The sequence below is a fragment of the Theropithecus gelada genome, chromosome X (genome assembly GCF_003255815.1).
Source record: "Theropithecus gelada isolate Dixy chromosome X, Tgel_1.0, whole genome shotgun sequence".
Classification (NCBI taxonomy): Eukaryota; Metazoa; Chordata; class Mammalia; order Primates; family Cercopithecidae; genus Theropithecus; species Theropithecus gelada.
Window position 1 is genome coordinate 151,323,022 of NC_037689.1, and position 11,486 is coordinate 151,334,507.

General features: G+C 54.0%; 1 protein-coding gene across 6 annotated transcripts in view; it reads right to left on the bottom strand.

Annotated features, from left to right (window-relative positions):
* Positions 1-11,305, bottom strand: part of PDZD4 (PDZ domain containing 4) — a 27,039-nt gene extending 15,734 nt beyond the window's left edge. For 4 of the 6 annotated variants that reach the window (XM_025371747.1, XM_025371743.1, XM_025371742.1 and 1 more), the window contains exon 1: positions 10,977-11,305. In XM_025371747.1, the coding sequence (XP_025227532.1) occupies positions 10,977-11,036 (60 nt within the window). In that variant the 5' untranslated portion in view covers positions 11,037-11,305. Of the gene's footprint in view, positions 1-10,460; positions 10,674-10,976 lie in introns of those variants that run through there. The other 2 variants (XM_025371745.1, XM_025371744.1) reach the window with 1 other exon arrangement.
* Between the last annotated feature and the right edge of the window lie 181 nt (positions 11,306-11,486).

Consider the following 11,486-nt stretch of genomic DNA (forward strand, 5'->3'; position numbering starts at 1 on the left):
GGCGCGGGGGCTCAAGCCTGTAATCCCAGCACTTTGGGAGGCCGAGACGGGCGGATCATGAGGTCAGGAGATCGAGACCATCCTGGCTAACACAGTGAAACCCCGTCTCTACTAAAAATACAAAAAACTTAGCCGGGCGAGGTGGCAGGCGCCTGTAGTCCCAGCTACTCGGGAGGCTGAGGCAGGAGAATGGCGTTGAACCCGGGAGGCGGAGCTTGCAGTGAGCTGAGATCCAGCCACTGCACTCCAGCCTGGGTGACAGAGTGAGACTCCGTCTCAAAAAAAAAAAAAAAAAAAAAAAAGGCGGGGCGTGGTGGTGCGGTGCAGCCTGTAGTCCCAGCTACTTGGGAGGCTGAGGCAGGAAAATCAATTGAACCCGGGAAGCAGAGGTAGAAGTGAGCTGAGATCACACCATCACACTCCAGCCTGAGCGACACAGAGAGACTCCATCTCAAAAACAAAACAAACAAAAAATCTAGGATTCAATCAAGAAGCACACATACTACATTTGGTTGTTAGGTCTCTAGTTATTATGTCTCCTCTCTAATCTAGAAAAAAAAAAATATATATATATATATATATGTATATTTACTTTAATGAGAATGACTTCTTGGAAGAGACCAATCCTTATAGAATGTGCCAGAGTATGAATTTGCCTGATTCAGTCCCGCGGTGAGATTCAGGATGAGCATTTTGAAAAGAGCACCTTGCAGGAGAAGCTGTATGTCTCCTCCCCAGCCCCGCATCTGGCGGCTGGCAGGGTCAGGCTGCCCCACTGTTGAGGAGGCTGTTTGATCACATGGCCCAGGTGGCGGCTGCCAGATCTCTCGCCTGTAAAGACGCAGTTTCCCTTCCTGATTCACAGGTAATTTGGGGTAATATTTGGAGACTTTGTGAATATTCTGTCCCCAACAACCTTACATCTAATGATTTTGGCATCTAGTGATGATCTTTGCCTGAATTAATTACTGCATTGGTGGCTGCAAAATGTCTCCACCGATGTGTAAGAATTCTAAAAGGGACAAAGAGGTGACAGGCCCGACAAGTAGCCTGGCTGCCCACGCTCCCAACTGTGGCCGCCTGGGCAAGCCACACCACCCCCCTCCATAACTCTGTGTCCGCCCTTTCTGCCTGGGGACAGAAGAGAGAGAAACATGGGAGGGCTTCATCTCAAAGGCCTTTGAGCAGTTAGTAGGGGGAAGGGGCGTCTGGGTGTCCATGAGAGACATGTATACTGGTAGGGGTGCCGGTGACAGGGAAGGAGGGTTAGTTAGCTGCACATGGCAGGGAAGAACAAGTTATGTCCTGTAAAGACCCCACGTAGGCAACAACCCCTGGAAGTTCTGATTTAATAGGTGTGGGGTGAGGCCTCACCCTCTTATTTGTTAAAAAACAAAACAAAACAAAACAAAAACAGCTCACTTCGCCATCCATGTTAGTGTGGTTTGGGGCTACCACGGACGTACTCCCGGTCCCTACCCAAGGCCCTAGCTACCCACAGCCAGTGGGCTCCACATCACCTGGGAGCTTGTGAGAAGTGCAGAATCCCAGGCCCCATGCTGGTGGCTCAGTCAGAAAGTGCACTTTAACAAGGACTTCCGGTGGAGGGTGGCGCCGTACTGACTCAGAGCACACCCTGGAGGAACCAGGACAGACCTCAGGGAAGGCCTTCTGCACGAAGCAAGCATCTTTCCTTCCTCTCACTTCCCCTTCTCTCCCCGAATCCCAGGGTCTGTTGAAGTCTCATCAATCCACCTGGCCCCCACCTTTCTGGGAGAGTGATGGCCTCTCAGACACCTCTGTAGTCCTGGCTCAGAAGCAGAAAGGAGGCCGGGTGCGGTGGCTCACACCTGTAATCCCAGCACTTCGGGAGGCCAAGGCAGGCGGATCACTAGAGGTCAGGAGTTTGAGACTAGCCTGGCCAACATGGTGAAACCTTGTCTCTACTAAAAACACAAAAAGTAGCCAGGCGTGGTGGCAGGTGCCTGTAATCCCAGCTACTCGGGAAGCTGAGGCGGAATTGCTTGAACCCAGGAGGCGGAGGCTGCAATGAGCCGAGATCACGACACTGCACTCTAGCCTGGGTGACAGAGCCAGACTCTGTCTCAAAAAAAAAAAAAAAAAAAAAAAGATAGGAAAGAGGAGTGTCCCACACCTTGCACAGGAAAAGCCAACCACTTCCGGAAGCCATTATCAAGATCAACCTTCAGGTACATGTTCACAGCTTTCCAGGCACGTGGCCCAGCAACTAAACTCATCCTCCCACCCACCTCAGGCTAACCTGACTGGCTAAGGGCACAGTTCACATCTAGCAACAATCAAAGCAATGTTCCCTCTGCAGCGTTTCTCATTTCCAATGCTCCAAGCAGCCATGAGGACAGGCAGAATGCACTGAAAGGGAGGACATCTTGTCCAGTCCCAGGCTGCTCAGCCTCGCCTAACTCCTGTGCAAAATGACCATATATGCCTCCGCTTTGTTCCCTGTCCATCTGTTTTCTTTCTTTCTCTCTCTCTCTCTCTCCCTCTCTTTCTTTCTTTCTTTTTTTTTTTTCCAGACACAGTGTGGCTCCATTGCCCAGGCTGGAGTGCAGTGATGCAATCATGGCTCACAGCAGCCTCCAACTCCTGGGTTCAAGCAGTCCTCCTGCCTCAGACTCCCCAGTAGCTGGGATTAGAGGTGCAAGCTACTACGCCTGAGCAATTTTTTATTTTTGTAGAGATGAGGTCTCAATATGTTGCCCAGGCTGTCCTAACTAATATTATACTATGTCACACTTCTTCAAAACTTGGAGGTCCCTTTCCTGAAATTCTCAGAATAATACTGGACATTCTTCTGTCACTGGGCATTAACTGTGACATACCCAGATGTAAGGCCTTCTCCATGTAACTTCCTTTTTCATTATTTTTATTTTATTTATTTACTTATTTATTTGAGACAGGGTCTCGCTGTGTCACCCAGGCTGGAGTGAGTGGCTTGATCTTGGCTCATGCAACCTCCACCTGCTGGGTTCAAGCAATTCTCCTGCCTCAGCCTCCCGAGTAGCTGGGACTACAGGCGCATGCCACCATGCCCGGCTAATTTTTTGTATTTTGGTTTTTTTGTTTTGTTTTGTTTTGTTTTTTGAGATGGAGTTTCGAGCCCAGGCTGGAGTGCAATGGCATGATCTCAGCTCACTGCAACCTCTACCTCCTCCCAGGTTCAAGCAATTCTCCTGCCTCAGCCTCCCGAGTAGCTGGGATCACAGGCATGCGCCATCATGCCCGGCTAATTTTGTATTTTTAGTAGAGACGGGGTTTCTCTATGTTGGTCAGGCTGGTCTCGAACTGCTGACCTGAGGTGATCCACCCGCCTCGGCCTCCCAAAGTGCTGGGATTATAGGCATGAGCCACTATGCCCGGTTAATTTTTTGTATTTTTAGTAGAGATGGGGTTTCACCATGCTGGCCAGGCTGGTCTCCAACTCCTGACCTCATGATCCACCCACCTCGGCCTCCCAAAGTGTTGGGATTACATGTGAGCCACGGCGCCCGGCCAATTTGCACTTCTTAATGACCAACTGAATGGCCTGTGGGCAGCAACTCCCCCCTCCACCCAGTGAGATCCCGTGGGACACATCATCTGTTTTCCTTGTCACAATGGCCTTCGGAGGCCTGCACTCTTTTCACTGCCATTTCACAGGTGAGGAAACCAAGTCACTGAGCCAGTGGACCATGCAGCAACTTGCCCCTGGCCACACAACTGGCAGTTGGTGACTGCCTCCATTCCTATCTCTACGCTGCACTGCCTTCTCTGGCAGGGCCCCTGAAGTAGAAGGAAGGAAGGGACGCCTTTCCCCCCGGGATGCGTGCATGTGGCCATGGAGTTCCTGTTCTAAAGCTTTGGTGAGGTTTGTCACTGGGTGGTAACCTGCACATCTTCAGTGTGCAGAGGGCAGGTGTTCATATGTCATACATGAACCTGGGGAACCGTCACCACCGTCAGGACAGTGGCCATTTCTATCTTCCCCAAAAGTGTCCTCGTGCCCCTCTGCCCATCCCTGCAACCACAAATCTTTTCTCTGGCACTATCGAATTTCATTTCAGCGGACTGGACAGTCCTCAGGAACCCCGAGGTGAGAGGGGAAAGGGCATTCTACAATCTTGGAACAACGATACAGAGCAGGATGACCTGGTCCGGAAGGTGGCAGTCAGAATTCAGTGTCCGGCCCTCTGTTCTTCCACTCCACAAGGACTTTCTCAGAGCCTGCTGCTTCCCCAGGCAGCTTCTGTGGCAGAACCAGCTGACTGAGAGACCAGCTTTCCCTGGAAGGATGGAGGCCAGCGTGGGTATGCTGGCACCATCTGGTGCTGGTGGGGTGGGTAGGCAGACTGCCCATGTCAGACCCAAATCCCTGCTCACGGGAAGCCCCTGTGCAAGCGGGAGGGAGCCAGAGAAGCCACCTTGCTCGGTGGGTGGGAGAGCAGCTTGGAGGAAGATGTCGCTGAAGTGGGGACACTGGCTGCCACCCTTGCTCCTGCACTCAAGCAGTACTTTCTCCCCTCCCACAGTTGCCTACGTGTTGGTGATGGTCTCCCTCTTATTAAAAGGGGAGCCTAGGGCCAGGTGTGGTGGCTCACTCCTATAATCCCAGCACTTTGGGAGGCCAGTACGGGTGGATCACCTGGGGTCGAGAGTTCAAGACCAGCCTGACCAACATGGAGAAACCCCGTCTCTACTAAAAATACAAAATTAGGCCGGGCGCGGTGGCTCAAGCCTGTAATCCCAGCACTTTGGGAGGCCGAGACGGGCGGATCACGAGGTCAGGAGATCGAGACCATCCTGGCTAACACGGTGAAACCCCGTCTCTACTAAAAATACAAGAAAATTAGCCGGGCGAGGTGGTGGGCGCCTGTAGTCCCAGCTACTTGGGAGGCTGAGGCAGGAGAATGGCGTGAACCCGGGGGGGCGGAGCTTGCAGTGAGCCGAGATCGCGCCACTGCACTCCAGCCTGGGGCACAGAGCAAGACTCCGTCTCAAAAAAAAAAAAAAAAAAAAAAAAAAATTAGCCAGGCATGGTGGCGCATGCTTGTAATTCCAGCTACTCGGGAGGCTGAGGCAGGAGAATCGCTTGAACCCTGGAGGTGGAGGTTTCAGTGAGCCCAGAACATGCCATTGCACTCCAGCCTGGGCAACAAGAGTGAAACTCTGTCTCAAAAAACAAAAGTGGGGGGGAGACTGGGGGAGGGGGCAAGGCCCTGTCTGCAGTGTCTCTCTGCTGAATGCCCTGCACCCAGGATGGCTGCCAGCACCATGGGGGCTCACATGTAGGTGCTTTAGGCAAGAATGCCCAGGAGACCACCAGAAGGGCTGGCCAGGTGTCCTTTGGCCTCCCCCGATGTGGACGGAGGGAAGACGACAGGTGGTCCTGACCCACTCCCCTTGTAAAGCCTGAGTAGGATGGGCGGGAGGCCAGTCCCAAGCACCAGGGATTTATCCCCTGACCATCTCCGACGTGCCCGGATGCTAGCAAGCACATCATGGTGTCAGAGAGGGAGTGCCAAGGCCGAGAGACAAGTTCAGCAGAGTGTGGACCATGATGAGATTTACGACAAGGGGGCCCAGTGGCAGTGGAGGGACATGGGCTGCAGAAAAGGCTCGGGAGCTGGGGACATGTTGCTTCCTGTCTTCCATTCTGGGCAACCGGCCTGCTTCCTTTTCCTAGCTCAACACGCAGTAATCCCCCATTTTCAGGGGAGGTCCCAGATTTTCCGAACTAGGAGGACATGATTGGAATATAGGAATGGGGCTGAGGTTCCGACATGACACACGAAAGTGCCTGTGACGGCCCACATCCGTGGAATAAAGGAACCATGTGGTCATCTCACTAGCCACAGAAGCAGCACTGCACAATCCAACATCTCTCATGATAGAAACAAATTAGGAATAGAATGGGAACTTCCTTACACTGATAAAGGACAGCTATGAAAAAGCCACAGCTAACTTTATACTCCCTAGTGAAAGACTGGAGGCTTCTTTACCTCTAAGATAAGGAACAAGGAAAAAACACTTCACCGGCACTTCTAGTCAACATTGTACTAAAGACTCTAGCCACAGCAAATTAACAAGAAAAAGAAATCGAAGGGTCGGGCACGGTGGCAATCCCAGCACTTTGGGAGGCCGAGGCGGGCAGCATTACTCGAGGCCAGGAATTCGAGACTGGCCTGGCCAACATGGCAAAATCTCGTCTCTACTAAAAATACAAAAATTAGCTGGGCGTGGTAGTGAGTGCCTGTAATCCCAGCTACATGGGAAGCTGAGGCAGGAGAATCACTTGAACCCAGGAGGCGGAGGTTGCAGTGAGCCGAGATCACACCACTGCACTCCAGTCTGGGCGATAGAGTGAGACTGTCTCAAAAAAAAAAAAAAAAAAAAGAGAAATCGAAGGCATCCAGATTGGGAAGGAAGAAGAAAAACGATTTCTTTTTTTTTTTTTTTTTTTTTTTTTTTTTTTTGAGACGGAGTCTCGCTCTGTCGCCCGGGCTGGAGTGCAGTGGCCGGATCTCAGCTCACTGCAAGCTCCGCCTCCCGGGTTCACGCCATTCTCCTGCCTCAGCCTCCTGAGTAGCTGGGACTACAGACGCCCGCCACCTCGCCCGGCTAGTTTTTTGTATTTCTTAATAGAGACGGGGTTTCACCATGTTAGCCAGGATGGTCTCGATCTCCTGACCTCGTGATCCGCCCGTCTCGGCCTCCCAAAGTGCTGGGATTACAGGCTTGAGCCACCGCGCCCGGCCAGAAAAACGATTTCTATTTGCCAATGACATGATCCTAATATGCAGATAATCCTGAGGACTCTGCTAAACAAATGATACTTAATAAACAATTTTAGTAAGGTTGCAAGATATAGGATCAATGTATAAAAATCAATTTTTTTTTGAGACAGAGTCCTGCCCCTGTCACCCAGGCTGGAGTGCAGTGGTGCGATCTCAGCTCACTGCAACCTCTGCCTCTGGGGTTCACACGATTCTCTTGGCTCAGTCTCGTAAGTAGCTGGGATTACAGGCACACACCACCATGCCCCGTTAAATTTTTTTGTATTTTTAGTAGAGACGGGGTTCCACTATGTTGGCCAGGCTGGTCTTGAACTCCTGACGTCAGGTGAGCCACCCGCCTTGGTCTCCCAAAGTGCTGGGATTACAGGCGTGAGCCAACACGCTCGGCCAATCAATTGTATTTCTATACAGCAGCAATGAGAAGGCTGAAAGTGAAATTAAGAAAACAATTCCATTTACGATAGCATCATAAAGAAAATACTCAGGAATAAACTTAACAAAAGTGCAAAACATCATTTAAAGAAATTAAAGACCTAAATAAATGGAAAACATACCCCATGCTCATGAACAATAATCCCCAATTGATCCACAAATTTGATGCAATCTGTATCAAAATGCCAGCTGGCTTCTTTCCAGAAATTAACCTGATCCTGAAATTAATATGGAAATTTGAGGGACTTCGAATAGACAAAACAGTCTTGAAAAAGACATACAAAGTTGGAGGACTCTCATTTCTTTATTTCAAAACTTGCTACAAAACTGCAGTAATGAAAGCAGTGTGGCGCTGGCTTAAGGACAGACATTTTTCTAAAGAAGATACACAAATGGCCAACAAGCACAAGAAAAGATGCTCAACATCATTTAGCTAACAGGAAGTGCAAATCAAAATCACAATGAGATACCACTTCACACCCAGCAGGACAGCCATAACAAAAACCCAGAAAATAACAACTGTTGGCAAGGATACAGAGAAATTGGAACCCTTATATGTTGCTGGTGGGAATGTAAACTTGTTCCAGCCACTGTGGAAAGCAGTTCAATGGCTACAGGCAAATACTCCAAAGAATTAAAAGCAAGGATTCAAACAGATACAAGTAGACCAGGGTGCCGGGCGCGGTGGCTCAAGCCTGTAATCCCAGCACTTTGGGAGGCCGAGACGGGCGGATCACGAGGTCAATAGATGGAGACCATCCTGGCTAACACGGTGAAACCCCGTCTCTACTAAAAAATACAAAAAAAACTAGCCGGGCGAGGTGGCGGGCGCTTGTAGTCCCAGCTACTCCGGAGGCTGAGGCAGGAGAATGGCGTAAACCCGGGAGGCAGAGCTTGCAGTGAGCTGAGATTCCACACAGCCCAAGGGGGTTGGAAGCACCCCAAATGCCCATCAACTGACGAATGGATAAATATTATGTTGTACATCACAAAATGAAATATTATTTGGAAATAAAAAGAAATTGACTACTGATACATGGATGAACCTTGAAAACATTATGATTAATGAAAGCCAGACACAAAAGGTCAGTTTCTATGAAACGTTTAGAATAAACAAATCCATAGAGACAGGAAGTAGACTGGTGGGTGCCAGGGGCTAGGAAGTTTGTAGGAGAAATGGAGGTGTGACCGCTAATGAGTGCAGGGTTTCTTCTGGGGTGATGAAAATGTTCTGGAATTACTGGTGTGAGTTGCACAACTTTGTGAATATACTAAAAACCAGTGAGTTGTACACTTCGAAAGGGTAAGTTGTACGGTAGGAGAATTATAGCTCAATACAGCTGTAATTTTGGAAGTGCTGTGAGTCATTGGCAGAAAATGGCTTGGAACACAACGCTAGGCTAGAGACTTGGGGGTTCCTAGCCTGGGGGTCCCAGGCCTCTGTGGATTGTATATGGAAGGCGCTACAGATGCACTTGTGCTTTTTTCTGAAAATCAGACCCATGAAGTGTCTCACCCTGATAAGGTGCAGAGGCCCAAGGGGGTGCAGATGAGGTTATTCAGGGGAGACAGGGAGAAGTGTCACCTGAAGATGGGGGAGCACCCGTGTTTAAGCTGGCCGGGAGGCAGGCACGGGGTCCCAGAAGCTGACCAGTCTTTTGGAACAAAAGCGCCTTCTCCTCTGAAGAGGCCGGGACCTGTGATGCGTCCACCTCCAGAAGCGCAGTCCCCTGGGACAGCTCATGGCCTGCACTGCTTTCCGTATCCACTTTTTTCAGTCCTCTTGTTTTCTCTTAGCTGTAAAGGATAGTTCTCCTCCTAAAATCCCGGCTCTGATTGGGCCAAGGAGGAATGTAGGAAAGTGAAAGTTTGCAGCCAAACTTCCACGGGAGTTTTCAAAGGGAGCCCAGCAGGAAAGCGCACAGAGGGTGCATGCGGTAGTGGCCCTCCTCCTGGCGGGTCTCCTTGGAGAGGGCAAGTCCATTCTATGAAGGAGAGCTTAGGGCACAGAGCAGGGAGGGCCCAGCCAGGTTCACCTCCCTGAAGGCAGGCCCAGCCCGACCTGCTGAGGCCTTCCCGGAGGGCTGTGGGGAGCCCCAAGGGCTACCGGTGTCTTTCCATGGCTCATTTCAGGCCTGGGGTGCAGCTCGGGTCGCTCTCCCCTATCCACGCGTCCCCACGAGGTTGGCCTTAAATGAAGAGCGACACCAATCCTTCTCCAGGAAAGTCAAGACGGCCCCGGAGGAATCGCTTGGAGAAATCGCTTGCCGTTTGATGGAATAACTCCCGAAAAGGAAGCAGTAGGATGGGATCCAGAGTCCCCGTCAACTAACCATTCCAGCCCCGGAATCCAACACGGATTCCACAGGACGCCCTCTCGGTCGCATTCCTATCCCGCTAGGGGGCTGGCAATGGCCACACAAGGTTTCCAAACAGCGGGAACAAGAGACGAGGAGTGGCAGCCAGGAACTGAGAGGGAAGAAGGCGGAGGACAGCGAACGGGAGAAGCCGAGGACCCCGCGCACCCCCGAAGAAGGGCCGGGGAGAGGGGACCCGGAGTTCCGCCAGGCTGAGGCAAGATTTGCGTCCCCGCCCTGCCCCTCCGCTCCCGCACAAGGTGGCCAGAAGAGTTCGGCTCACAGCGTGAAGTCAGTCCCCGGATTCCTAGGAATTCTTCCCCGCGCCCCGCCCCGCCTCCCCTCACCCCCAGAGTCGTCGCCGATCCCTGCACGGGTTCCCCCACGTTCTCCCAAGCCAACACCCTTCTTTGCAAAGCACTTGATGCCTTCCCAGTCCAGACCAATAAACCCGGGAGCTGAATCCAGGCCACTAAACGCATACCTGTCTGAGCCCTGTCTGCTCCTGGGTGCCTTGACATTGACCTCCCGCCACTTAGCCCTAGGGGGTCTCAGCCCACAGCATCCAGGACATTTCTCTAGACAGTTTGCAGGGTGCACACAGAAAGTACACAAATGCGGGGCCGGGGGAGCCTCCGCGCACACAGAGACGGGGCACAGGAACGCACTCACGTAGTCACGCCACGCACAGGCAAGAAGCCCCATTTCGGGCTGCGGGGCTGGGCTCCAGGTCCGAGCTCGGGGCCCCGCGTCTCATTCCCTCCCTGCGGGGCCTTCCTGGTCCACGCCCCCCAAAGCCCGGTCAAGCACTGCCACCCGCAGAGAGCCCAACCCGCTGATCCCGGCGGTGCCCACTCACCCGAGACGCCCAAGGCCCGGGAGCCCAACGTTCGGGCAGGGCCAGGCGGGAGTGGGTGTCGGGGTGGGCACGCAGCCCCCGGCCGGACTTGGACCGCGCCCGGGGACGCCCACGCACTCCTACGCTCCAGGCCCGCCGGGATCGAGATTCGGCGCCCCCCCCGCACGGCGGGAGCCTGGCTCCCTCCCCCGCCCTGGGTCCTGCGGGGAGAGCGTGTGCGGGGAACTGCGCTCGTTGCTATGCAACCTCCATCCCGCGCCCGCCGCACCGCGCCTCCCGGGACGGAAGCGCGCCCCACCCGGGCCAACCCCAACTTCCCACCCCACCCGTGGCTGGTTTCCACGGAGCGACAACACTCAACAGCCCCAGGATGGGAGGGTGCGGACGGCACACTACCTTTTCCTCCTCAAGCCCTCCCGCTCTCCCACGCCCGCCGCTCCGCCGCTCCGGGCCTCCCCACTGGCCCGCTCCTTCCCGCGGAGGGCCGCGCCCCCGCCGCAGCGCTGGTAGCCCTACCTGCAGCATCACTTTGTACTGCTCCTCCGGTTTCTGGACCACGCACATATTACATCCCATGGTGCTGGCCGGCGAGAGGAGGCGGAGGGTGGGAACGGGAAGACGCCTTTCACTGGCCCGGGCGCGGGACCTCGGGTCCCGGGCCGGGGCCGGGGGCCATACCCTGGCGCGGGGGGCGGGCCGCCTAGCGGGGGAGGGGGGCACGCCCCCGAGGTGGGGGCAGCAGCTCGCCCCTCAGGTTAACTCTTCGCTGGCCGAGGCCAGGCGCGGGCATGCTCCCTCGCACCCGGCCAGGAGAAAAAGGGCAGCGGGGGATGGGCGGGCGCGCCGGGCGTTGCCAGGCTACGGCCCCCCAGGGAGCGCGGGGTCGCGCCGGGCCGCCAGGGGCAGTCAGGGGCCGTCAGGGGCCGTGGGCCGCGCGCCTCCCCGCCCGCGGGGCCCGCCGCTGCCGCTGCCGCCTCCGGCTCCTGCCCATGGCCGCCAGCCCTGAGAGCCCGGCCCTCGCGCTCG